The sequence below is a fragment of the Notolepis coatsorum genome, assembly GCF_963971535.1.
Source record: "Notolepis coatsorum genome assembly, chromosome: 3".
Lineage (NCBI taxonomy): Eukaryota > Metazoa > Chordata > Actinopteri > Aulopiformes > Paralepididae > Notolepis > Notolepis coatsorum.
Window position 1 is genome coordinate 136,819,217 of NC_140167.1, and position 27,956 is coordinate 136,847,172.

General features: G+C 42.4%; 1 protein-coding gene across 1 annotated transcript; it reads right to left on the minus strand.

Moving 5' to 3' along the window:
* Positions 1 to 246: 246 nt before the first annotated feature.
* Positions 247 to 20,171, minus strand: igfbp5b (insulin-like growth factor binding protein 5b). Its single transcript, XM_084310680.1, has 4 exons — positions 19,505 to 20,171; positions 3,485 to 3,699; positions 2,960 to 3,079; positions 247 to 1,607 (listed from the first exon to the last, which is right to left on the minus strand). Exons 1-4 carry the CDS (start codon positions 19,836 to 19,838, stop codon positions 1,470 to 1,472), a joined length of 807 nt encoding a protein of 268 aa, XP_084166806.1. The 5' UTR covers positions 19,839 to 20,171; the 3' UTR covers positions 247 to 1,469.
* Positions 20,172 to 27,956: the final 7,785 nt, after the last annotated feature.

Sequence of the window (27,956 nt, forward strand, 5' to 3'; positions counted from 1 at the left end):
CATAATACGACTAGGTCACACGGTACCAGTGTCAAGGGTGTAAACCACTTGGTAAAAGGAACATGGCTCAAAAGTGGCCGGTCATTACTTCACTGAAGGCAAAGAAAACAGTACAAACGATACCATACAATACTCCACCTCACGCACAACTGAAACAGGGAAACAGCCAACCTCGCTGGTGAAGACAATTCTGACTATATATGCGCTCAAGTCGGCACGGTTGAAAGGATATGTGCTACTGGCATCACTTGTTAATTGGTCAATATTTACTATGCATTTGTTTTTTTTTGGACTTGAGCCAGTCAGGTCACATTTTGGGCTGAAAACTCATGTTAGGTGATTATTTCCTTCACCAGTGGAGGCGATGCTCTCTGTCAAGGTCCGTGTCAACCCTGTATGGCAGTCTCTGTTAAAATAGGCACAGTTGGCATATCAGGCTAGCTACATTGTCAAAGAGCCACTTACATAGGTTCAACTGTAATGATCTGCTTATTCATAACCCTTCCCCGCCCCACCCCACGCAAGAAAAACACACTCAGAATGTCCCAAGACATACATAGGCCAGTAAGAGTAGCCCAAGATCACTTCAAGCACTAGCAATAATTGTTGTTACAAAAAAAAGAAAAAAAATAGGAGAAAAAAAGGACATTCTTTTGTAATAGGCTCACTCCCTTACACCAAACCAGACTCACGCATACTGTACATACATTAAACATACAGTACATTCATCCATACACACATCATTCTGTGAAGATACACATATCTAAGCAGGTTCCCCTATTTCATAAGTGCTCTGACAGAACCACATACCCAGATCGAGTCAACTGTTTCAGCAGATCCCTATCTTGTTTTTCTTTTGGAAAATGGACAAAAGACCAAATTCCCTCTTACCAATCGTTCAAACCGCTTCGTCTATCTTCTCGGACGCCACACAACATTGTGTATGAAAGTCTTCCAAAGATAGTTCTGTTTTAGAATTGATGTGCCTTTTTTCTTTTTACTCACAATGGTTTTGTGTTAGCTTTACATGATACAAAGTGTTGTATTAAAAACCCCAGCTTCTATAAAAAATATATCGGCACGTGCATATATTTTCATGAATCTGTAGCACGGGGGTGGGGGGTGGTGGGACCCGGGTCATGGAAGGGGCCCCACATGGGTAGACAATGGGTTTTAATATCTTCTGGGTTTTCCCCTCATTCTGAGTGCTCAGTCAACAAACAGCAAAAAAAAAGAAAAAAAAATTACAGGTGTCACTGTTCAGCCTGCTCTTTTGTTTAGATAATTTTTTTCCTTTTTTTTTTCATTATGAAAAAAAATAACTATCTGGAAGTGACTGGAGGTTGGAGCAGACAGGTGTGAGGAGGAGGGGGAACAGGAGGGGTGAGGGCGGGGCCCTTGGTCAGGTGATGGGGTCATGACAGGTATTTGGGGGTGGGGGGAGGTTTGGGGGTGCAGGAGTCCCCTCTTCACTCATTGTTGTTGCTGGTGCTCTCCAGGTCTTTACACTGGATGTCCCCGCCGCTGTAGTCCGTGCCGGGGAGCTGAACACCGTACTTGTCCACACACCAGCAGATGCCCCGCTTGCGACCGCGAGAGGGCTTGCACTGTTGGTCGGGCACACAGGGTGAGATAGAGGTGGCAGAGAGAGAGAGGGACACAGCAGAAAGGTAGGGGGAGGGGGTGAAAAGAGGGATTTGGAAGGGATAGGGTGGGGGAAAGAGAAAGATATTGAAAATATTGAATATGTGTGTATTTATTTTTACTTTTCATGATGTTCAAATGTCCTTATCAAAATGACATACAGTAGTGCAGCTTTAATGTTGAAATAAAAGCAAACATTTGAATATCTCAGATGAAGAACCACATTTCACGTTTCAAGAGGAATGCCGAAAAATCTAAAGATGGTAAGTCGGGAGCGTTTCGTACATTATTTTTTTTTTATCCACTTTTTCTCCCCGTTTTTTCTATTTTTCTCCCATCCCAATTTCGTATTTCCAATTCTTCCCTCCCCTGTCTTGAACGTTGCTAGACTATGCCTCCCACTGGTCGGCTGTAGTGAGGATAGAAGCCTTGCATCACGTGTCCCCTCCGGTACACGAGGAGGCAGCCTGTCTTTTCACCGCAGCAGCTCGAACTCTGTGGCGAGGAGTAACGCGTGGGAGGCTCACGATGCCCCAGATACTTCCAGTTTCCGCCGCACCGGCGTCACCCAACCGACCTGTAGGAGTCGCTGTCCACAACGTCCAATCCCCACCCACCGGCTTTCCCACCCTCTAACACTGCCAATTGTGTTAGTATGACGGCCGGCCAAGCCGGTAGCAACGCCGAGAGCTGGGCGCGATACCAGCATCTCCTGCGTCAGTGGCGAGCGCCTTGCCCACTGCGCCACTCAGCCGCAGTGTTTCGTATATTCATAGTTAAAAGACAGTAGAGGTTGAGTACCATCTGGTGATCCCATATCACATTCACACTCCCAAGCATCAACTTTAACAACTGTAAATACATGGGCTGTCCAAACCAAAAAAAACGTAAGTTATGGGCTCTTTGTCTGGAATTGTGGTTACCGTACTTTTCGGACTATAAGCCGCGGCTTTTTTCCCCATTTTTCGACCCTGCGGCTTATATAACGGTGCGGCTTATATGTGACTCGACGTGACCAAACTCGAAAATGTAAACATCTAAATATTGCTTTTTTGACTGCATTGAAATGTTATTTATCTGTTCCCTTATTTGCTAAACTTAATACAACTTGTAAATGAGTTAATGCTTGTTATTTGTCCGACAGTATTGTGTCCCAATGCTAATTACATATGGTAATTAAACATTAAAACACCTGCGGCTTATAGTCCAGTGCGGCTTATATATGTACACATCATTCAATTTAGCTGCTGCGGCTTATAGTCAGGTGCGGCTTATAGTGCGAAAAGTACGGTAATTTGTCAGACTTATAGCTCACCTGCTTGCGCTTAAAGAAGCCCTTCCTGTCACAGTTGGGGAGGTACAGAGACAGAGGCATGACCCGAGAGGTGTCCTTCATGCCCTGGATGATGCCATCCAGCTTCCTCCTGCACGGACCCTTTTGAGAGAAATTACACAAGGTTACGGCGAAGCAGCGCTGGCATGCGAATACAACCTGATAAACCTTAGTACTGGATTTTAAACACATTCATAAATGATTACATAGCTAAAAAGGAGGTACCCCTGAAATTACCTTATTGAGCATCATTTGTGTTAGCACGGGCAACTCTGGCCTACTTTAACCCTTTCACTACCACACTACAAAGGGTTAACACTTGCATTAACCACAATACAGACGGTTAACCCTTTCACTACCACACTACAAAGGGTTTAACACTTTCCCTACCGCACTACAGAAGGTTAACACTTTCACTACCACACTACAGATGGTTAACGGGCTGTAGTGTGGTAGTGAAAAGGGTTAACCTTCTGTAGTGCAGTAGTGAGAGGGTTAAATACTTACAAATTCTGGCTCGTGCTTGTCAATGGGGAGCGGGGAGTAGTCCATGGTGGAACCCATCAAGCGCTGCTTGCCCTGCTTCCTCTTTTGCTCCTTGCGCACAGCCTGGGCCTTCTTGCTATTCATGATGTCTTTGGGAAGGAGTGGCACCTTCGCCGGCTGCAGCTCCTCTGTGATCTCCGTCGTCATGGCGTCCTCGTGTTCCCGGGACTCACGATCTGCGAGGGATGAGAAAGGGTGGGATCGGTTAATCGTCAACATTTTTACCCGATTTTCACACACACTAATACATTCAGGTGATTATTGGTGAACGAGGGAGGATGGGCTCGAGGTTGAAGTGGGGGAAAACACTGGTGATTTAAAAGCAAATGATGGTGTGACAAATGTACTGTACGATATGTGGCAGTTCTGTCGGTGACCCTTGACCGAGCAATGTGGTGGACGAGTGAGACGCAGAGATGGGATTTCTGCCTGATCGGGATTGCAATGTGGGTTCATGTTGCAAACAGAGTGCAGATAAGCAAGCGGTAGGCTACTTAGAAAAAAAGGTATAGAGAGAATCCAATTTATCCCCCAATGTTTCAACAGTGCATCAGTAGTTGCATTTCAAGTGATGCTTGTCATTTGCATTCTTTCTTCACTGCATAACGTGAAGTCTTCTAAAGTGTGTTACTTGAACACTTCAAAGGAAATACACAAGCAGATGCTTGTAGCCACCAATTGTTGCCTCTCCATTTGTTGACCGGATCAAAGTTCAACAGCTGACAAACGCGCACTCCCCAACTCCTCTCATCCCACCCCTGATTTATGCCAGTAGGACGCTCGAGACTTTTCACAACTGTTGCTTTGACCAAAATGTTAAATTTTTTACAGAAAAGTGTTGCTCTGCAATTTAATTTCACGTGGCACACCTCCAAAATGTAGTCGCACACAGTATGATTGGATGACATTGTAGTTTCCCCTTTGATTTTGGCTGCAGACAACATAAACGGAGGGGACAGAGGAAAGATTGGCTGAGCCAAGAAACACAAACAGTCGGGAGCTTGGTGCCTTTTGTTAACATTAGAGATGACTGAACATTTTGCCAAAGCATGAATGATAAATGTCGAGTGATACTTTTGAGTTCTGTCTCTTTTTCAATTGTCTGGCAATGGTAGGTACAGAACAGCAGTCCAAAGCATTATTTACCCATATTACTTTCTAAACAAAAAATTAGTGGTGGGCCTCGATTCAAAATTGTAATCGAATTAATTCGAGACTTTATAGTTAATGAATCTAAATTAATCACATTTGAATCGCATATCAATATTTGATGCAAAAAGCAACATTTTTCAATTCAAATGAATTTTGGTATATGAGTATGAATATACATTATACATACGTTTAAGCTGCAAAATCCTGTTTTAGCTACTACACAGGCCAACAGATCAATGCAATTTTTAACAAAGTGCAGCAATTTTATAGCGCAAAGGACCTTTTGTAAACGCAAGCACTTTCGAGGTAAAAGTTAAACGCAGTACTTTCAAGTACATTCCAGAACAGTTGACCATTGGAGAAAAAAAAACTCTTGATTGATCTCAATAAAAAAAAAAAATTATGAACAAACCAGACAAAAAAATTAAGTAATTAGCGATTTATTATACTTTCTACTTATAGCACATGCATGCAGTTTGATATCTCATTCATCAAAAGTACTCCTGAAAATCATCAAAAACAGAATAGAACCCATAATTGAACATCAGCTCTCGGATAGCCAAATGGGTTTTCGCAAAGGAAAAGGAACAAGAGATGCAATCTGCCAACTCAGAATCATTGGTGAAAAATCGATAGACCAACCGAAGAAGCTGTATATTTGCTTCATCGATTTCACGAAGGCCTTCGACAGAGTTGAACATACAACATTGATGAGAACAATGGAAGAATTCAAAATACCAGTTTCTGACCGAAGAATAATTGCCAACTTATACTGGAGGCAGAAGGCTAATGTTAGAATAGGAAAGGAGAAATCAAGAGACTTCCCGGTGGAGAAGGGTGTAAGACAAGGATGCATCTTGTCCCCTGTACTCTTTAATATGTACAATGAATCACTGGTGAAAAAAGGACTGAGAGGAGGGAAAGGAGTAACACTTGGCGAAGAGAACATCACCAATATAAGATACGTGGATGACACTGCTATAGTCTGTAACTGTCAAGAAGATCTACAGGACATGATGAATAAGCTGAATGTCGAATGCAAAAACTATGGAGTATGTCGCTAAACACAAAGAAAACTAAAGTAATGATCATTGAAAAAACACCAGGAACTGTTTGTAAATTACAGGTGGATGGAGAAAAACTTGCACAAGTGAAGGAGTACATGTACCTTTGAAGCTGGATCAGTGAAGGTGGAAGAGCTAACATGGACATTAAGAGAATAACTGGAATTGCAAAGGGCGCATTCTGGAACCATAAAGAATTATTGAGAAGAAACATAAGTTGGAAAACGAAGACCAGGATTTTGGAAACGTATGTTATGTCAGTCTTTTCATACGGAGCAGAAGCATGGACGCTGAATGAAGAGGCAAAGAGGATGATAGACTCTTTTGAAATGTGGACGCTGAGGAAGATGCGCCTGAAGATAACATGGAAGGATACAATCAAGAATGAGGAGGTACTGAGAAGAGCGGGTATGCAAGGAGGACAGCTGCTGGAGAGGCTGAAAAAGAGAAAGATGGAGTTGTGCTGGCATGTTCTGAGAGGATCCAGTGGGGAGATGTTCAAGAAGGTGGTGATGGGGAAGGTGGATGGAAATAGAGGAAGTGGAAGACCAAGAAGAGGCTGGGTAGACGACGTCTGTGATTGGAGCGGAGTGAGAGGCGGAGTCACAGAGTTGGAGAGAAGAAGTGGGGACAGAATGGGTTGGAGAGTGATAGGCAACCTTCGGAATGAAGAAGCTACCTGATGATGATGATGAGTCTGGTCTCCTTTGAAAGGTAACATTCTTCTTACACAATAAAGAAAAATCATCATGCGATTAAATGAATAATTTCTTTTTAACTTTTAATTCTTTCTGTAGTTAATTAATTGAAATTAATGCGATAAAGTCCCAGCCCTACAAAAAAACAATCCTTAAAGGCCAACTTGCAGGTTAAACCCTACTCTTCAATTATGGTTAGTTTACATCGTTGGTATCTATTTTCATTATTTATTTTTTTCCATTTGACGCCGTAAATTCCACTCAGAAAGGGTTAAAAAGGTCCACGCACGAATAACATGTATGGAGCAAATCAAAAAGCTTATCAGACGCTACCAGTGCCGTGACGTCACTACCGGTAACTTATGCCTTATGCCCGTCCGGGTCATAGTACTACTGGCTATATGGCTCTGGCTAACGTTACCCCGCTAACGTTAGCATTATGTCAACTGTCGTGAACCATTTAAAATCGGGGCATGTAAAATGTGCAGGTCCTCTTCTCAGACCTGTGGGGCAAAGCACTGCACACGCATCATGCCGGCTAGCAAGCTACACGTCACGGCATGTTGATACGATAGTAGCCCCCTAGTAGCCCCACTCGGTGCATCACAGTCACGAAACGGGCTACCACTAGGGATGGGTACCGAATTCGGTACTTTTGAGGTACCGAACCGAAACACGTCGGTACTACCGAGTATCGAATCAAGTGAGATACCGAAAAAAAAGAAAAAAAGATTACCTTTTCTTTTTTTTAACTTTTTTTTTAACTTTTTTCTTTTCATGTCAACGTTCACACGCACAATATATGCTTACCTAGGATTTGACTTGATTCAACAACAAAGCAGTCGGAGCAATGGCAAGCCGAAAACTGTCGAAATTGTAGTTATTTGAAGTTTGGATTCTTTTTTTTCACAACCCAGGTAGGTAAATTAAATTTCTTGAGACTAAAGTACCGAAAAAAGGTACCGTTGGGTACCGGTATCGATTCACAGGTACCGGTATCGGTTCAAATGTGAAAGGTACCCATCCCTAGCTACCACGATAGCTATTAGCTAACTAACATTAACGTTACAAGCTCAAACACCTTATAACTACTACTATTGTCGTGTCCATAAGTTCCCTGGCAGAATACTTGTGAGGACAAAGGTATACAAAGAGGAGAGAACCATTTTAAATCGGGGCATGTTAGGAGTTTCGAGAATGCTGGCTACCAAGCTAGCTAACTTAGCTACTAACGTTATATACACAATATGTACAATGACACAATGCTTTACATTATTACAAATATGGTAACGTGGTTGTGGCTTTTCCAAATAGTGGTTAGCTTTAGAGATGAATGGCTATGATCACGGAGCAATAGTGTTAGGTGAAACAGATACATTTTCATTCATTCACTCCTCGGCTAGTAGTAACAAGAAGGCTCTGCTTCCTGCCACTACCTGCCTGTGACTCTCAGAGCCCCTCGCTGCCCTGCACCTGCTGTGATGTCATCATTAACACTTTGACTGCCATGAAACGTCTTTTCACGTCATTGCTGGCCATGCTCAAGTTGCCGGGGGACGCTGTACAGCGTCCTTATATCAATATTTCAAAAATCTGCGATCGGATTCATATGTCCCCTCCGCTGGCCTGAGATCCACCAGCAGGACCCACTGAGCTCTCTGGCGGTTCAGGAGCGCCATCTGGTGGCCGATCGGCGCAATCGCCAAACAGGATGTTGAATAGAGGTTGTCATGACGACCGTAGTACTTCCGGGCGCTCGCTATAGTTCATGGGACTCTGGCTCGTCACGCTACACGGTGATCGATTGGCAATAACTCGATAAACAACATGATTTGGACGTATATACCATTATACAAGCTGGAGATGGACCGGGTAAAAATATATCCCATAATGATAAAATTTCTACTCGACGATGATCGCCCAACGGCGCGCGGAGACTGGGGTGAGTTTCAGCGTGTAACGTTACCGTCTTTGATACTAACTGCTATTATCAACATTTGACCCACATTAGATGATTGGTATAACGCTGCCCACGGAATTATAAACGCCCCCTCGCCCATCCGGTCAACATAAGATGACGTGTAGTAACTTCTAGAAGTACGTCTAGTTGGAATTTTTTATATCGCGCTGATTGCCATCAAACTGTATTTCATCATCAATATAATGCATTTGGGGCTATATATCACGTTCTGGAGAAACTGCAGAAAGAGATGAAAACATACTTATACATTAGACCATACTTTACTATGAATATGTGAATGAAAAAGTTTAACGTTGCTACACAATGAACAATACATATAGGACTTTGAATGGGCCCTAATAATGGCAATGTAGCAATAGAATTTAAAAAGTTATAGCCATGCAAAGAAGGGGACTTTCTCCATAGACAAATAGCGCTGGCAATCTATGGTATATCATGAATTTAACCTTAGGCAACCAAAGTGTTAAGATGACACACGCACGTTATGAACCATGGATTAAAATATCCACGTGCGTGGTGGTTGTGGTTGGGTCGACAAAATGTTTGATAAAAACGGTTAAACTGGGTCAATTTCGATAAAAGAAATGTCCCTCTTCATGAAAGTCACTGTTGGCCTAGTCACATTGTTTATTGAACAAAAATACAACCTGCAAGTTGGCCTTTAAGAAAAACGATAAAAAAAATTAATTAAACAGTGCCACGGCAATTTCATACAAATCCAGCAACAAGGCAACAGAAAGAACACACAGTGAACTGTATCAGTATCTGGTTGTGTATTTATGTCCAATCTCATGTGGTCTCCAGTCTAGAAGCCGTGTTCCCTCCCCCAGGGGGCACTACAGTCTCAAAGATCTGAAAGTCCCTGTAAATGGGATATTTGGGGGGTTGGGTCCCTTATCCCCCCCAACCTGGCTCTTCCCCTCCCCCACCTATCTTCAGGGCTCAGTCTCTTAAGCCTCAAGCTCCAGCCAGAGGTTTTTTGAGGCCATAAAATACCCCCCCCCCCCCCCCCCCCCCGCCAGCCATTAGCTTAGTTGTACCATAAGTACAGAAGTATTGTGGGGACTTTGCCAGGCCCCAATTGGCAGAAGTGGTGGTGCCAGTGGATGACCCTGGTTATATTTATCTGACAAGGAAACCCGCCGCGGTGCGTAAGGCCAGACGCACTGAACCAGAGAGGAATGCTGGCCCAGGAATATGCCAACTGCTGCTGAAGAGTGAAATCAACCAACCGTCATGCCATATACTGATGAGGAACCGAAAGAAGTAATCTAAATTATACAGATTTTGCTCTTACTATGCGGTCACCTTCGATAGAGAGAGAGAGAGAGAGAGAGAGAGAGAGAGAGAGAGAGAGAGAGAGAGAGAGAGAGAGAGAGAGAGAGAGAGAAAGAGAAAGAGAAAGAGAAAGAGAAAGAGAAAGAGAAAGAGAGAGAGAGAGAGAGAGAGAAGGCACATGGACGTAACAAGGGCACAGGTTCCCAGGAGTTGATGTTCAAAGAGCCTGACACAGCATGAGTGTCTGGAGTCCATGGAAGGGGGCGGGGTGATTACCAGAATTGGGTCTCTGGCTCCTGCTCTGTACTCCCCTGTCTCTTTGAAATTAATCTCACAACTCATGACTTGGCAGGCCCCGGTTTGTGTTTGGATTGGTTGGTGTTGTGTCCCCGTGTCTCCCCCCTTTCAGACTACGAGGCTATAAACGCTATAAATAAATATGTCAAACAAGCATTCCAATGTACATGATGCCTAGGTGGTGGTGGAAAAACTCTAATTTCTGCCCGTTCTGTCCAATTATTTCTCAGGGTTTTTGATGAAAATGCCACATACTGGTGGCAGTGAAGACTACATCAAATTAGTTGTAGAAAAAAACAACTGATGCAATTTCTTGGAAAAACTGTTCCAACTTTGCATCACACATTTTTGCATCGTGTGTTATAATTTAGGTAGAGATGATCTGATGTTTTGGTGAAGCCCCTCACCTATTATCATATTGTTTGTCTGAACAGATGTGTGTATGACTTGAGGAAAACAGATGTGAAAATATGAAAAAGATGCACACACTTTTTAGGTACATGAATTGAGCCTGCAATCGGAGGACATTGAAACAGATCGTGCCATCCTTGGCCAGCAGTACAATGGTGTCTGTCCCCTTTCTTCTTTCTCTTACTAAATCACCAAATTCATCTTTTCTGAAGTTGGCTCTTCGGTGCAGCCACAAAAACTCAGTTTTTCCATGCTCAGGGTCCCCAGCTTGTAAAGAAGGCTTAGTGGGTCTGTGTTTAACTGCAGAAACTCTGCCAAGGCCCTGGACAGAAGCCAAGAGAGCCAAGTCACGTGCAGCAACCCTTCCATTCAGCTGAGCCCAAAGCTGTAGCGCTATCTCTCTCTCTCTCCCCTGCTCAAGCTAAAGTTCTCATTAGGGACAAGAGGGATGGAGCGGCCAAAAGGAGGCGCACCTGATACGTCTCTGTTTAAAAATTAACATCTGCCCACAATTATGCTTCATGAATATCCCAAGTTTCATACAGGCAGGAGCCCAAGCATGAAAGATAAGCCAGGCTTCCATCAGTTATTTCTCTCCGCTAGGCCTTATATAGTATAGTAAATCATGAGCAAAATGAGTTGCGGACAATGAGTTCTTCCACCTCTCAACTGGCTTTACAAACATTACACCACATTTGGAACGCTGTGCCTTTGATTATGCCAGTCTCTCTGCACAGCATATGAAATTACATCTTTACAAGATGCTGGGCACAGAGTGAAGAAGCTGTTTAATCTCAATGAGGGGGGGGGGCTAGGTGAAGATAAATGTGATACATTTGCTGGAAGTCTGCTGTCCTATAAAGCACAACACCAACAAACCATGTCTCCTTCAGCCTCATCCTGGTCCTGCTACTTAATATTTGAAGGCATTGCCGTGGCCTAATGTCCCTCTGGTTTCTAGAACGTAAAAGGGAGGTGTGAATAAACCAGGCCCACAATGGAGTTGTGCAAGTTAGTATAGATGTGGTGCAGACTAGAGGTTAGTATAGATGTGGTGCATACTAGAGGTTAGTATAGATGTGGTGCAGACTAGAGGGTAGTATAGATGTGGTGCAGACTAGAGGTTAGTATAGATGTGGTGCATGCTAGAGGGTAGTATAGATGTGGTGCAGACTAGAGGGTAGTATAGATGTGGTGCAGACTAGAGGGTAGTATAGGTGTGGTGCAGACTAGAGGGTAGTATAGATGTGGTGCAGACTAGAGGTTAGTATAGATGTGGTGCAGACCAGAGGTTAGTATAGATGTGGGGCAGACCAGAGGTTAGTATAGATGTGGTGCAGACCAGAGGGTAGTATAGATGTGGTGCAGACTAGAGGGTAGTATAGATGTGGTGCAGACTAGAGGTTAGTATAGATGTGGTGCATACTAGAGGTTAGTATAGATGTGGTGCAGACTAGAGGTTAGTATAGATGTGGTGCAGACTAGAAGTTAGTATAGATGTGGTGCAGACTAGAGGTTAGTATAGATGTGGTGCAGACCAGAGGTTAGTATAGATGTGGTGCAGACCAGAGGTTAGTATAGATGTGGTGCAGACCAGAGGGTAGTATAGATGTGGTGCAGACTAGAGGTTAGTATAGATGTGGTGCAGACCAGAGGTTAGTATAGATGTGGTGCAGACCAGAGGTTTGGCCCCATTAAGACTGAAGAAAATGGGTTAACTTACTACAGTACGTTGAAAACTGTGACACATAGAACAGGTTATTATTACACCTACAGTTATTAGATTTTTGATGAACAAAATCATTTAAATGGTACACTGGCAATTAAGTAATTAAATAATTAAGTCATTCATTAATTACTGGATTTCTTTATCTTCTCATTTGCCTTGTCCAGCAGGAACAAATAGAGTGAAGGGACAGCATCATTGACAGAGACGTTTAGATCCTGATTTGAAGTGTGTACAGTGGAAGAGCCGTGGCCAGGACAGAAATCTGACCTTTTCTTTGCAAGCTGACAACACAAAGAGACAACTATGTGGGAAGACTGACAGTCACACAGTGTTGCAAGAACCTCCACTTTATCCCCAGCTTGGCCACTGTTTGGAGCCACTGTTTTCAGTGTCTGTCCAACAGTCAGTCAGTTTGTTCTTTGCCCCCCAACAAAATAGCAGCATAATATAATTATGTTTTGTTTTGAGCCTTACTTCCGTTTGGGTTCATGGAAGTCTTATTTGGCACTGTGCATGTTCTCAATCAGCAACTAAAGTCTGTGGAAATAACTTCTCCCGTGGTATTGTGTGCACAGAATATGTTCTTTGCAATCAAAAAGTGTCCTGCTTTTCTTGAATGCACGGTATAAATAGCACTGTGAACAATTCAAGGTTTGAAAATTGCAAAACAGTGCTTCTGAAGGAGGGGATGTGAGGCTTCCAAATGGGGCATGGGTAACAAACTCCTTAAACCTTGCACAGCTTCTGTGTGTGATTAAAACTCAATTCCAGTGCAAATAAATGGCCAATCACAGTCGGAGCCAGACGTGCAAAAAGTACATTATCGGCGTGATGCACATGGCTGTTGTGCTGTACGCTCCTAATTTTGGTCTGAGGTCTCATCCCACATCTGAGTTTGGGTTTGTGACAAGCCACACGGACGGACCTCTTTTTGGGTCACTGTCACCGCAACACAATTGCTGGGTGTGACCATATTCTATCTCCCCCGTGGCAGGAGCAGCTATTTTGGCTCGCGCCGAGCCCTCTTCCCTGTCCAGAGCTGAAGCTCCAGGCAGAAAATGAGGCACCATCTGAAAGGGCAAGGAGCCAACTTCAGTGCTGTATCAATTTTGGGTCGACACTTTTTTCATGCTTGGTTTACAGTAGCACATGCAACGAGTCACATGGCTCAGTCAGTTCATGACACAAATACGAATGAACAATCCACCATTATAACCTTTTTATTACGTAATATAATTTCTGAAAAAGGGCCTGTGGACTAATACAATTATGGAAAATGTGCCTACAGATTTGCCAGTTGCTTCGTTCCATAGATCACATTTAAATGGCTATCCCATTTACTTTTCTGCAGAAATGGAAAGTAACAGATACTATTATTTACTCTTGTTACTGTAATTGAGATTTACTTTTGGGTAAACATATATTTTGCATCTTTAAATGCCTGTACTTTTACTTCTACGTGATGTGTTTTTTGTAAGTATCTCCTTCTAGTTTTTCTTAAGTACATTAAATGTTTGGTCATAAGAGTATACTGAGTAGAATGAGATCTTCCATTTACAGTAAAATAGTCAATCTGGACATAAGTGACTCAGGCATTGTAGCCAAGTACTTTTTTTGGAGCACAACTCTTGTACTTACATTTTCTAGAAGTACTTTTACTCTTACTTAAGTGGAATTTTACTAAAGTATCAGTTGCTTCTTCTACTTGAGTACATACGAGCCTACTTATGGAGGTCATGATTAGAGTTGTTCCGATACCGATACTGGTATCGGAAAAGCCGCCGATACTGGCTAAAATGCTGGTATCGGTATCGGCGAGTACCCTCTAATGCTGCGCTCCGATACCATATGACGTAATTTATCAACAACACTGGTCTGTTGAGTAAGCATTATAAAACAAACGTGTGCTTAATCGATTAAAGTGTCAATGCCATTTGTCATTTTAACAGCAGATACTTTCTTAAATGTCATCGTCCCGACAGAGCGGTGTTGACGGCGAGCTCATGGGTTCGCTTGGTGGCTGGTGTTATTAGCATTGAACGGCTAACCGAAAGCTAGCTTTAACATTACCTTGGCTAAAGTTGGGGCTATTCATATAATCCAGCAATAATGGCTGCAGACCTGCAAGCAAAGTACAGCAAGTTGGCAAAGGAGTATTCCAAGTTAAATCACAATGTCACCAGTAACGTTACAGTCTTCTATGGTCTTCCCATATACCGGTAGCTCATGCTAGCTAACGGTAACGTAGTCATTGCACAATTGCACGTCGCGTACACAATTAATGACATGTTGCGGACAGCCATATCGGCGACAATGTTTAGCTTTTAGTGCCAAATGATAAGAGTCTGAGGCGGAGTCTCAAAAGAGAATGTTGAATATTTATTGTGCAAAAATCAAAACAGATCCGACTGCTACTGAACGGAGCCTTGTAGACAGACTGAGTAGGGTATATCTGCAGAGCCAGTGGGTAGCGAGTGCAGCAACGTATAATGTCCGTGTGGATCATTGGAGTAGGGTATATCTGCAGTGCTGAAGCCCCATACTCATTGATTAATGATACTAATACAAATCTATACAATCACCTGTTGTTGAATAAATACCATTACTTTCTAGTTATGACTAAAAAACAGTATATATAAAACAGTATTTGTTAAAAAAAAAATATATATATATTTATAAAAAATTTATATAATATCGTTTTTTTTTTTTATGTATGCACTGGTATCGGATAAGTATCGGTATCGGCCGATACCCAAAGCTTAGGTATCGGAATCGGATCGGAAAGGAAAAAATGGTATCGGAACATCTCTAGTCATGATTATTCCAATCCGCTAGTTGAAAAGACAGCTTGCTGAGGGGCCAGTTAATATCCAAAGGTGCCATCAGCAGAAGTGACTCCATCTGCAAATAATGGTCCTTTGCTCAGCATACTGTACATGACTGCTCACACAGGAAACACCTCACAACTTCATCTGACGCCTAAGGGGTGGTATTACTATCGCAGTGAGGCATGGCATAACAAGTGGGCACAAGTATAAGGATTTGAAAGCAGAGGCTAGGTACACAGAGGTATACATTTATACATCACCTATATGCAATATACAAAGGTAAAATCAGTCTGAAGGAGTTTGTATTTAGAAATTTGCAATGTAATCCTTTCGCTCATTTGCGAATGATGTCATAATCTTGCTATGAATGTGCCGTAGCCTACAAATCCCTGGGAAAGAAATTACCGGTTTTGTTGGAAAGAACTTCAGCTGCTTTGCCGTCAAAACTAAGCACATTGATGCAAGCGAAAGAAAGACAAATAAAAGTCTTGTCTTGTAACTTTGTCTCGTTGTGTCTTGCACTTAGGACCGTCTTGGAAACAAGTGTTTAATTGTACTTTCACATGCTATCCTCCGTGTGGACTGCATCTTGGGATGCGTGCTCGCCGCTCTTTGCCCAAATGAAACCATACCAAAAGAAACACTGACGACTACTAAACCCTGTTAAGATGTTTGTGCCCAGAGGGCTGGGAAAGACTAGAGAGAATCGCCAGTTCTAGCCAACGCCGAAATCTCAGACAGGTGATTGGAGGAGCCTCCATTCTTCTCCCAACCTTTAGAAACACGAGAGGCTTGTGTTTTTTTCACCACCTCATGACAGGGAATTTCACAAGCTAGATTCACCACTGTAGGCAGACCTCTCCCCCACAACGGCAAGGCTGAATTGATGTTGGCGGCCTAACGGGACCTAACGCAGGTCGGGTCCAATCACACGTGTTCTCATTTAGAAAAGCCAGCGTGCGGATGTCCCTGCCTTTTTGAGTCACATGTTCTTGACGGAGAAGAACTACTGTGCGAACTGATTAGCTTCGCAGCTGTTCCCTCACAAGCCGGCCCAGGTGCCAGTGACCAATACGCTCTACGGAGACCGCTGTAAAACTTTATAGGAAGAAATCACTCAAGTGTGCCAAATAGGTTCTTAGCTTGCCTGCTTACAGGTACCGGCATGGCATGGTAGACATGTACTAGACAAGAGGTTCCTTTTTTTTATTTTTTATTTTATAGAAGACACAGTTATTAGTATTAGTATTCAGATTGCTCTCTAGGAAACAGGTTTTATACCCATATCATACCCGGAATCACACTTTGGCTTCATGTGGACATCTCGAAATATCTTCATTGACTGATGGACATTGTTTCGTCACAGACTGAGTGTCAAGGTGAGAGAGGTAGAAAACTGTGCAGCCTTTCCTTTTAGCACAAGCCCATCAGGAAGCCGTGAAGCAGCTGGCGAGTGGGGACTACCTCTAGTATGTGACCTGAGACATGTGTGTGACAGTGGCATTTGAGCATACACATTAAATGTCAACCGTAGAGAGAAGACGGTGTGTGGTGACACTAGCCTCTGAGCACGGTGAAGACATCAAGGATTTTTTTTATATAAACTAATATACCACAAAGAATAAGAGGTTGATACTGTCTTTGCAGGAAAGCCACAAAAGAAGACACGCACACTTTATGTTGTCAAGCTGAAGTCATGTGAGCAGTCTTGCCTTTTCTTTGAGAAGTCTGAATTTGCTTTGCAGTAGCTATTAAGACAACAATGATAAAGATCAAGAGAGCAACAAGTGACTTTCAACTTGCCTTGTGGCATGCACAAAGTCTTTGGCAACAAGTTATGCCAACATGTAAAGACATTTGTGCAGAATTTACAAAAGAAGTTTCACAAAGTTCTCAGTAAAGGCACACGTTTACTGTTGGCTCAGTCTAAAAAGGCATGTCCGTGTGTGAGTCAAGCATTCTGGATTTGGAAGCCCTCCCTAATGATGTTTTTTGTTTCTTGGCAGTGGGCAATCTGTTCAATAAGGCTCTTTCAGAGGTCCAAGGGCTAGGAGGCCGGCTGCCATGAAGTCACATCTGCTGGCAACCTTTCCAGCTTCTGATTTAACCCCCCCCCCCCCCCCCCCCCCCCAATCATACAATAATCCGATTGGATCATGTTTCAGGGGCACAATAAATAATGATACTGTATTGTGACACAAATCTAGACAACGCATGTCGGTAGCCTTTGACTAATAGAGGAGAAGAGAGGAAACGGGAAGAAAGAGAAAATAATAAAAAAGGGAGAGAGACACAGTAGTGGAAGGAGTCTCTCTCTCTCTCTCTCTCTCTCTCTCTCTCTCTCTCTCTCTCTCTCTCTCTCTCTCTCTCTCTCTCTCTCTCTCTCTCTCTCTCTCAGTCTCTCTCTCTCCCTCCCTCTCCCTCTCCATTGTCCGGCTACTCCAGTCAGTTTTTAGCAGGGGGCAGCTGTGGGACACTTGAGCCCCCCTCCCCCCCCCCCCCCCTGTGTGTTTGCCTCGCTCAGCTGGTACAGCACACCGCTGCAACCCCACACCGCAGGAAACCAGAGGCTCCTCACCGAGCTCCCGTCCGAGGAACCGTTTGACGGACGGCCCGTCAGAGAAAAGAGCGCCGGAGGCATTCTGCTGAATCACTGCGCCGCGGCTGAGCGCCCATGCAATGCATTGCCAGGGGCAGGAAAAGGCACTCCGGTTACCACTGCGGGCCAAAGGAGGAGTGGGCGCGTGCACGCAATTGTGCACACGCGAGTGACACAGATAATTACTTGAGGACTCACGACACGCACGGCACATCCACATATTAACACGCAAGCACACAAAACACACACACGTACGTGTGCGCGCATACACACGCACACGCAGCATTATGCATAGCCTACAACACAACCAAAAGCATGCAAGAGAAACTGACAATTGTGTGTGTGTTTATGTTCACGTGTGGAATTCACTGTCCTAGTCCAGCAGCCATTGTAACGAGGCAAAATACCTTTGGTTGATTTCAGGCATATTGTTGAATGATGCTGTACTACTGGACTTAGTAGGATATTATTTTAGAACAATGACACGCTTAGCCTCTTGGATGGACCACATTCCGTTCTAATGTTGTTTCAAGTATGTTCTCCAAAGGAGAGGTGAGGGCTAGGTGCAAATAGCCTACTGAGTCTGTCAACAGGCAGAATGAGCCCGATGGCATTTTATAGAACTGTGGCAAGCAGCCAGAACCTTTGTGGCCACCTACTTGCTGCTTGTTGACAAGCTGTTAGAGATCGGGATGGACAGCCTGCCTCCCCGATGTGCAGAGAAATTCCTTAAACCGCGTGTATTGGTCGTACATACATACACATTAAGGGTGCATCGATTCCTCCTCGCACTTCTTGTTGGAGGAAACGCGCGCGCACGCTCTCTCTCTCACAAACACACACGCACGCCACACTTAATCTTTGGGCGGTAATCCGACTCTCAGCGCCACCCGCGGGGTAGCCAATAGCCCAAATCTAAATTCCGCTTTAACCAGATCCGTAGCCTCAGGAATATTATTGCCCTATTCCCCCAGTTAGGAAAAAAGGGTCCGGATATTGTGAACGTCGATTCATTGATTGGTTCCATCATGCCAGAGATGGCTGTGTAAGTGAAAATTCCAGTAGTTAACTCACTCACTATCTGGTTGCAATGGAGGGAAAAAAACAGAATGGATGTTGTATTATGACATACATACAGAAGAAGGTGGCAAGGGCTCGAGACAGACGGACAGTTTACGGTTGAGGATAGACATCGTGCGTTTCCATCTTCTTATTCCCAAGACACTTGCTGCTTCGGGGGAAGGCGGCAGATCTCGGAGAGCCCGCGGTAGCCCTTATATTATTACAAGTCGCGCACTCTCGCGTAAAACGTATCTTGGCCACTGCCTTGGCTTTTACGCACAGATGCGGTACGGAAAACAGTCCACATGCACAACTCCAACGATGAACCTAATGCATGCAAAAAAAAACAGTTTTGCTCTGTGCTATTACAGTGAATGTTCAATGACGAATGTGGCATTTTCGCAGTATAGCCTGGCTACAACAATATTGGCCAATAAAATACAAGAACAAGTAGCATGCTGAGCCTGTGACAAAAGGTGTAACCCTGAAAACCAAGTTATTTGACGAAGACGCTTAATCAGCCTAATCAAGAGGCGCCAGTGGATGAAACCTAATCAGAAACGACCTCATCATATATCGCATATGAAGATATGATTCACACCTATCAGAGTGACTAGATTGATTGATTGATTGATTGATTGAAAACTTTATTGACAGATTGCAGAATGTGTACAGTAGGCGCCTACAGTACAGCTCAATACATACAATTGTTAAGGGGATGCTTGTTTACACCAGCGGGTCCCCCATTTTCAATTCATCATAGTCGTCGTTATTTAGTGGTTATACCGTACGTGGAGACCGTTATATCGACGCAGAACATTTGCATATTTTGTCATCGATTTGTCCCAAATCATGCAGCCGGATATAGGCAGTGCGTCTTACCTATGGGCGGGTGGACCGGTTTGTATCCTTTCTCGTTGGTGCACACTCCCCTGCCGTGGAGCAAGGCGTGCAGGGGTTTCTCCTCGCCACTCCGCGGCAGGCAGCGCAAGCCATGGGTGCACGTCCCGGTGTAAACGCCGCACGCCTGTCCCTCCGACAGAGCGCACGTCAGGCAGCAGCCACAGCCCGGCTCCTTCACCAGCTGGCAGCCGACGGGGACGGGGGGACACATGGACAGCGCCTTCTGGTCACACGGCTCACACGGGACGTAGGAGCCCCAACACCCGGACAGTCCCAATACAAATGTCACCAAGAGACAAAAACTCAGAAACATGTTTGCCTCTTAATAAGCCTAAACCTCAAAATGAAAAAAAGTATCTTAATGAGCACAATTGCCTTGCCTCAGATAATCCGTAATTAAATTCTAAAGCCAAGAGTCTTCATATAAAAATAGTGCTGCTGCTATCAATTTCAAAACGGTCAATACGGGCTATTCGCCGTGCTGCACCACACACAGAAAAAGAAAATAAATAACACCTATTTTGGGTGTGTATATATTTCCCCCGAAAATGTGTCTTCTCCAGCAACGCAATTCTTTTCACAAAATCTGAATGTCTCCCCCTTCAAGTCTCGATTCCAGTACTACTTTCTCCACCGGAGAAGATTCCTGAGCAGACTGATTTCAACTTGAGAGCAGCCTTGCCTTTTTAAAAACAGCCGAACCCAAACCCCTAACTATGAATACGCTAAACAGCAGGGAAGGGAGGCGCACTTGTTCCACAGGTTGGCAGACGGCCAGGCAGTTTTTTTCAGCAGCAGGATCGCTCTTTCACGCTGAAGGCTACACTGATGCCAAGTGCAAGAGGCAACACTAGAAACCAACGCAACCCTCATCAAAACATTTCAATAAAACACTCCTCGAGAGCCATAACTGGATTCAGTCCATAGTCAATAAAATCATACTTATGCCAAGCAAGCGCACCCCGCCCTCCTCCTCACCTTAAAAAGATTTCCAACTTGTCTCAAACCATACCGTGCAAACATATAGCCTTACAGAAAAGCACAAAATGATGCATAACATTTATTAAACATCGACACAGAATTACATTTGCGCAGAGGCTTTGTCACAATTTTGGTTTATTGATACTATTTAGCCTTGGCCCATATTGTTCACTGTATTTCTCATCGGGACGGGTTCTTAACCATTGGTTATAACAGTCAAAACATTATTTATTTCATTTCTTTCAGCATTTATTCAGGAGGTTGGCTGATATCAGGCCTTGTGATAATTCAAAGCGGAGCCTGCGTCCGTGCTGAAATGAATTGTTTTTATTTAGATAACACAGTGGGGATGCCTGTTTCAGTCTAAAAATAAGCTCGCTTTAGAGCCTGCACCTGTTGCCTCCATTGGACACCGTTTGTATTACAAAGGTAGCAAGCACGGAAATACTCAATAGCCTACATACCCGTGTGTGTGTGCGAGAGAGCGAGAGAGAAAGAGAGAGAGAGAGAGAGAGAGAGAGAGAGAGAGAGAGAGAGAGAGAGAGAGAGAGAGAGAGAGAGAGAGAGAGAGAGAGGAGAAGGAAGAGGGGAAGACTGTCACAAACTGCGAGTGTTGAGGCAATAGCCTGACAACTTAAGTCCAACTGAGGGTTATTATTTTATAGCCCATACTCAGAATATCCCCTGATTACTTCAGCGTGTGTTTTCGCCCCATATGCGCACTGCATTAGGCCGCCGAAGTCTGTTATTCCGATCTCTGAAGCTCTCAGTGAAGATTCTCCTTCCACCAGTTAAATTCAACTTCCAGTGGCGTGTCAGCAATCAGCGACGGTATAGTCCTCGCCGCAATGTCCCCTCACAATCTGGTAACGGCCGTGGTTACTTTCTAAATGTAGACGTTGTATTATCTAACCTACTGTATGCTCATACTGTAGATTGAAAGTCCACAGAGGTGATTATTTACAGCAGTTCAGCTGTTCACCACTATAAGGCGCTGTTACCAATGGCAAGATCTGTCTAATGTTCACTCGCAATTAGTTTTTGCTTCCACAGAAATATTCCACAGCCAATATAATACTTGAAAATAGTATTGCTTTCTATGATTGATAATCAAAACCAGTGCTTGTTGATGTATATGGATCTGAAAACATTATGCCAAGTATAAACGTGTCTCACACTGTATATAAATTGGGGTTGTATGTTGTATATGGATAGGTCTAGGTAAGCATAGCCTTAAAGGACAATGCCAGTGTTTTTCACATGTGGGTGCATTCTTGCTTTGTTACAAAATGCCATTACTTAACAATTTGGTAGTTATTTCTTTTACAGATACACAACTGCCATATGCTTCCAGTGTATCTGAAATGGGTCTTAGTAACCGTTTTTTTTTCTACTTGTGGACCCCAATCCCTCTTTGCTAGGACTGACATCCATACAACCAGATCCACACTATAGTACTAAGAAGCTAAGATAGCACATGTTGGTTTGAAAAAAATAACTAAAAGGCACATTTCTTTTCTCTTAAACATCAAATTCCTTTTTCATAGCAAGAGACAGTGTACATAGGGAGTAATGGTATTAAAGGGGCAATTCACCCAAAATGCCTCTTACCTGGAGTGCTATCTATCCATCCAGATAGTTTAGATTAGATTTGACATTTGCCACCAAATCAACTCATACAGACAACAAACAATAAAACAATATATACATTGCAATCACAGTACACAACAAATAAATAACACTATAAGAAGCCATTTGAGACATGATTAACAGCTAAAAGGTGCTATAGATCTAGAAAACACAAGTGTTCATAAAAAAATCGGACCGCTGCTGGAACAAAATACCCTTTTGTTTATTTATTTTTATATAATTTTATTGTTCCCAATTTTCAGGGGTACAGACAAGACCGATTGAACAAAATGATTATCCATATACACTCGCCCATACTAGGGTGGACTATCAGTGAATCAAGAAGAGGCCCCGTACTCCCATCACAATAAGACATTTGTGCAATAATACAAGTAATAAGAATAAGACATAACAGGTATAATGTACATACATTTTACAAAAAGCATGGTAAGACATGCTAAGGTCCTGCGATAGTGCAATACAATGTTAGCTACGGATGAGGCACTGGGTCTTATGTACACTACTATACAATGCTATACTATACAATCTACAGTTATACTATTTCTCCTTATGCTAACTTGCTATATCCATCTATTTACTATACAAGAACCAAACTTTGGTGGCGACAAGGTGGCGATGGTGGAGACCTACAAGTTCTTGGGAGTACACTTGAATAGTAGACTGGACTAAAGGAGAGTAAAGGAGCCTCAGGTCCTTCAACATGTGTAATAGGCTGCTGCAGTCGTTACCAGTCTGTAGTGCCCAGTGTTATCTGCTTTGCTGTGGTATGTTGGGGAGGTAACGTCAACTCAAGAGACACTAACAAACTGAACTAGCTGGTGAGGAAGGCTAACTCCATAGTGGGAGTTTAACTGGTCAAACTAGAGGTGGTGGCAGAGAGGAGGATGTGGAATAAGATGGACACTAGTTGGGTCCAGATCCTCAATTCCCTGACCATTATCTGGCTAACATGTTTTGATGATTGCTTTGACATCTATAGACCTTTTATTAAAAAAAAAAAATAGCCCCCAAGTCCCTCCCAAAATCCCAGGCTTTTTTTCAAGAGGGCCAAATCCAAGATGGGCATCATGAAAAATGTACTTTTGAACTAGAGCGCCTAGAATGAATCATGTATGAAGACACGTTTTCATGTAAGTAGACCATGAGGATTCCGATTCTGACTGAATCTGTTTCACGTTATGACATCATTTTGACACAGAAATCCCATATGGCCAGCATCCATCCAAAATGGCATACCGTGCAGTGAGGGGAACGGCTCCCTCTTACCTCTGCCTACAATTTGTAAGTCACTTTGGATAAAAGCATCAGCTAAATGACTAAATGTAAATCCAGTAGCATGAAAACGTTGATGTTTTTCAGTGGAAATTGTCTATAAAAGACACCATCTTAAGTACACAGATTTTAAAACTATATTAAATAATGTATTCTGGTAGTTCATGGCATTACCTTTCAAATTATGTATTATTCACAATGGTTTAAACAAGTATAACTGGGTTGGCAGACTGATTTTGAAGGTATCATCAGCATTTAGCTAGTAAAAAATAAAATATGGATAGTAAGTAACATATACTGCAACAACAGGTATGGCAGGTGGCTGCCTGACTTCTGGTCAACGCTGACAGCTCTCTCTGATAATCGGGTTACCTACTTCCTTCATACTGACTTCAGTTAGTCCATCACAGGCAACCCCTACGCCAACATGACCTGGGAGATGTGGATCGATGTGTACAATGAACAAGGGCAGCACAATGAAATCTGGCTGGCTCTCCATCCTCCAAAATGTGAAGCAGCTGCTGGTAAACTCATTGCAGACTTCAATTCAGCCCATGCTGTGGGAGAGGAGAAGTTGACCAGCTCCTTGCAAGACCGGGTGTTCAATAAGATGACCTCCCTCCATGCACGCGCCCCTCTGAGCAAACACTTGCCGTTTGCCAAGGAACCATGCAACTCCAACTTGTCTAACGGCACACACAGGAAGACGCAGAAGGGCAAGCTCATCCAGAAGCTCTCTCTCTCTAATCTGTAGATCTGCAAGAACCCCACATCGCTCTCATCGACAAGGGCATGACCCGGGGGATGGCAACTCCGTCAGCAGAAGATCGGCAGATGCAAGATGGCACCCCATACAAATGGTCGGACTACATCCATCCTCCTTGCCCACCATGGTGATGCTGATGTATCATCTAACGCAGTGATTCCCAACCTGGGGTCCGCCAGGGGGCGCAGGGGGTCCGCCAGACCACAGATGATTTGAGGTCTTTTTTTTAAATTTTTATTTTATTTTATTTTTTATTTTTTTTATCATCAGAAGCATGAATAGTCCCTCCACTACAATAAAAAATAAAGATAAATAAATAAACATCTAGACATGATTTTTGAACGTTAACAGTAGGCTACCGGGTAGCCGCTAAAACGCGAATCAGTTGACTGTATCACTTTCTGTAGCTATCCATCCACGCTAGTTAACTTTCTCGGCTCGTCTGCAGTCAGCCGCCAGAGGCGAAAATGTGTGACAAACGAAAAGGAGATGACGGCAGCTCATCTGCAAAAAAAGTTAGGACCTACAGCAATCGCGAAAATTACATCACCATGGGCTTCACTGAGGGACCAGACAAACGACCTGAGTGTGTGATTTGTGGAGAAAAGTTGGCAAACTCGAGCCTGAAGCCCAGCAAGCTGAAGAGACATCAGGCGTCTAAGCACCCAGAAACCGTTGGGAAGGATCCAGACTTTTTTCGGAGGAAAGAACAGTCTCTCAAGGCGAACAAGCCTGTTGATGTTAGAGTAGCGTGGAGCAGGGGTGGCAGTGATTTACAGAAGGCTACCGAAGCCTCCTTTGAGTGTTCGCTTTTAATTGCAAAAGCAAAGAAACCGCACAATATTGGCGAGCAGCTCATCAAACCAGCCTGCATCAAAATGGTTTAGAAACTGTGCGGCCCACAGGTGGCGGATAAACTAAAATCAGTACCACTCTCGAACAATGTAGTGAAAGACCGAATTGATAAGATGTCAAGTGATTGTGAGCAGCAGCTGTCAGAAAAGCTTAGAAAGGGTCCATTTGCCATACAACTTGATGAAACTACAACTGTCGCAGACGAGGCTGTGCTCATCGTTTATGTGCAATATATTGAAAATGAGGATCTGAACCAGGACATTCTCATGTCAGTCAACCTTACTACCACCACTCGAGGTGAGGATATTTTTACTGCAGTGGATTCTTACTTCATTCAACATAAATGCAAACCGTTCACCATTAGGGCCTGATTTGAGAGGATGAATACAGGATTTGAATATTGGCCAAAATTTTGAAATACATATGGTGCAAGATTAGATTTGTTGATTGAAGGCACAAGTCAAAGAAGCATAGTGGGTCTAATTATGATGCATATGCCTGTGTATAAGCAGTTTGTTATTAAAATGACAAAAAAAAGGTATTAAACCCAGCTAGGACAGATTCTCTCTGCTACTGATTGGAATTTCCTGTCTCATATTTAGTTTAATTTGTTGCATTGATTTGTTCCATAAATGCAAACCGTTCACCATTAGGGCCTGATTTGAGAGGATGAATACAGCATTTGAATATTGGCCAAACATTTTGAAATGCATATGGTGCAAGATGAGATTTGTTGATTGAAGGCACAAGTCAAAGAAGCATAGTGGGTCTAATTGTGATGCATATGCCTGTGTATATGCAGTTTTGCGTGAGTCAGGTCAGTGAGTGGCCCAGTTTTAATTGATGCAGCTGATACCAATGTCTATGTTGTGGCAACGGTCGTCTCTCAGAAGCTGCCCAGTATGCTCTGTATAAAGAGCAAGAAGGAGACAGTCCTCTGCTATGGCCTGGTGACTGAGGAGATGGCAGACTGTATTGTGTAGCTACACTGCATGACAAGCTATGATGCCAACTCATGTTTCTACAGAAAGGGTAAGGTGTTGGTGTACGACAAGGAAACATAAGAGTTTTTATCCAAAGTGCTTTACAATTTGTTCCTCACATTTTACCCACATTTTACAGGCAACCAGGGGCGGATTTAGGATTGTAGGAGATCTGGGGCTTAGCCCAGATAGGTGCCTGCGGTAGCGGGCACGGATTTTTTTTACTTCGACACCACAACCTTTAACTTATACCACCACCTTAAGGCGAGACACTACAGGTGAATAGGGTAAACAATTTATCTAATAGATATCACAATGAAACTTCGCCAGTTGATTACTTATATTAAGACAAGACTTTTTTGTATTACAAGTTTTCTGAAATTGTATGTTTAAATATGCAAATGAGGCATGATCTACTTAAATATGCACTAATTTGCATATAATTCCAGGACAGAAATCTGAACATTGGATAAAGCCATTTTCAAAATTATAGTTTCATTTTGTTGACATATCAGAGCCAAAGGTTATTACAGAGGGAATTTTGGATATCTCTTTTTATCACTCCATAAATCAGAAAATACTCCATTCAGTACATTTTTATGGTAAAATTCCATATTTCGCCATGTTTTTAGGAATAAAATGTGATATAAATCAGGGTATGAATGCAATATCAACAAACCCTTCTGTAAATACCTTCAGAACATAGATATGAATAAAACTGGAAGGTTTGGTGTATGTGAGTGCTACTGAAGTGGAGATTTCTGGCTCAGAGTATGAGGAAAAACTCTTAAAACTCATTTTTGGGAAAACGCCTTCAAAGTTCTGTATTGTAAAATGCCATACTTTTTTTTAAACAGATATTTACAAACACAATACCTAATCAAACCATTAGTAATAGACAACCTAAACACATGCCTGATAACTGAATAATAATAATAATAATAATAATAATATAATAATAATAATAATAATAATAATAATAATAATAATAATAATAATAATAATAATAATAATAATAATAATAATAATAATAATAATAATAATAATAATGATGTTATTGAACTGAACAGAACTACACACAGGCTACAAACAGTGTAGTACAGTGTAGTAACCCCTAATAGGCAAAAAATATTTGAATAGATATCACTATGAAACTTTCCCAGTTTGTTATGTACATATAAACTAAGAAAAAATATATTGCAAGTTTTCTGAATTTTATGTTTATATATGCAAATGAGGCACTCCCCCATTAAATATGTGCACATTTATGGATGCAATAAGGCAAAATGAAGTAAAATAAACAACTAAATGTGTCTTATTGACGTTTTATTGTCACTAGTTTCATAGAAGACATGTTTAGGAAGCAAAATATAACAAAATCTCAAAATCAACAAAAAAAGTATATTTGCCTATTCACCAAACCTATTCATTCATTCAAAGCGGACAAAAGGCACTAGAGAACACTTAAATTCACACCCTTTAATTAATGAAGCAAACTATAATAATTTATAATAATAATAATAATAATAATAATAATAATAATAATAATAATAATAATAATAATAATAATAATAATAATAATAATAATAATAATAATAATAATAATAATAATAATAATAATAATAATAATAATAATAATAATAATAATAATAATAATACACTGTGTTTGTATAGCACATTTCATACAAGAATTGCAGCTCAAAGTGCTTCACAGCAGTACAAAAAGACAGGCATAAAATGAGCACAACATTGGCAGATCAAGAGCAATGCATAAAGTGCAGACATAAAGCATATTAAATAGCAGTAAAAATAGATAAAAGTCAAGGTAAGACATAGAACATTAAATCACATCGTTTTTCATATTAGGATCTAAGATCTAGGGTTAACTCGCCGAACGTTGAGCACCAGGACCCTCGAAAACCAG

Excerpts from the sequence above, each read along its gene's own strand:
- igfbp5b (XM_084310680.1), bottom strand. The coding sequence starts at position 19,838 with ATGTTTCTGAGTTTTTGTCTCTTGGTGACATTTGTATTGGGACTGTCC. Across the intron at positions 3,080-3,484 it reads ACAAGCACGAGCCAGAATTT|GGTCCGTGCAGGAGGAAGCT; the intron begins GTAAGTATTTAA and ends TTCTCTCAAAAG. Across the intron at positions 1,608-2,959 it reads GCTTCTTTAAGCGCAAGCAG|TGCAAGCCCTCTCGCGGTCG; the intron begins GTGAGCTATAAG and ends CCCGACCAACAG.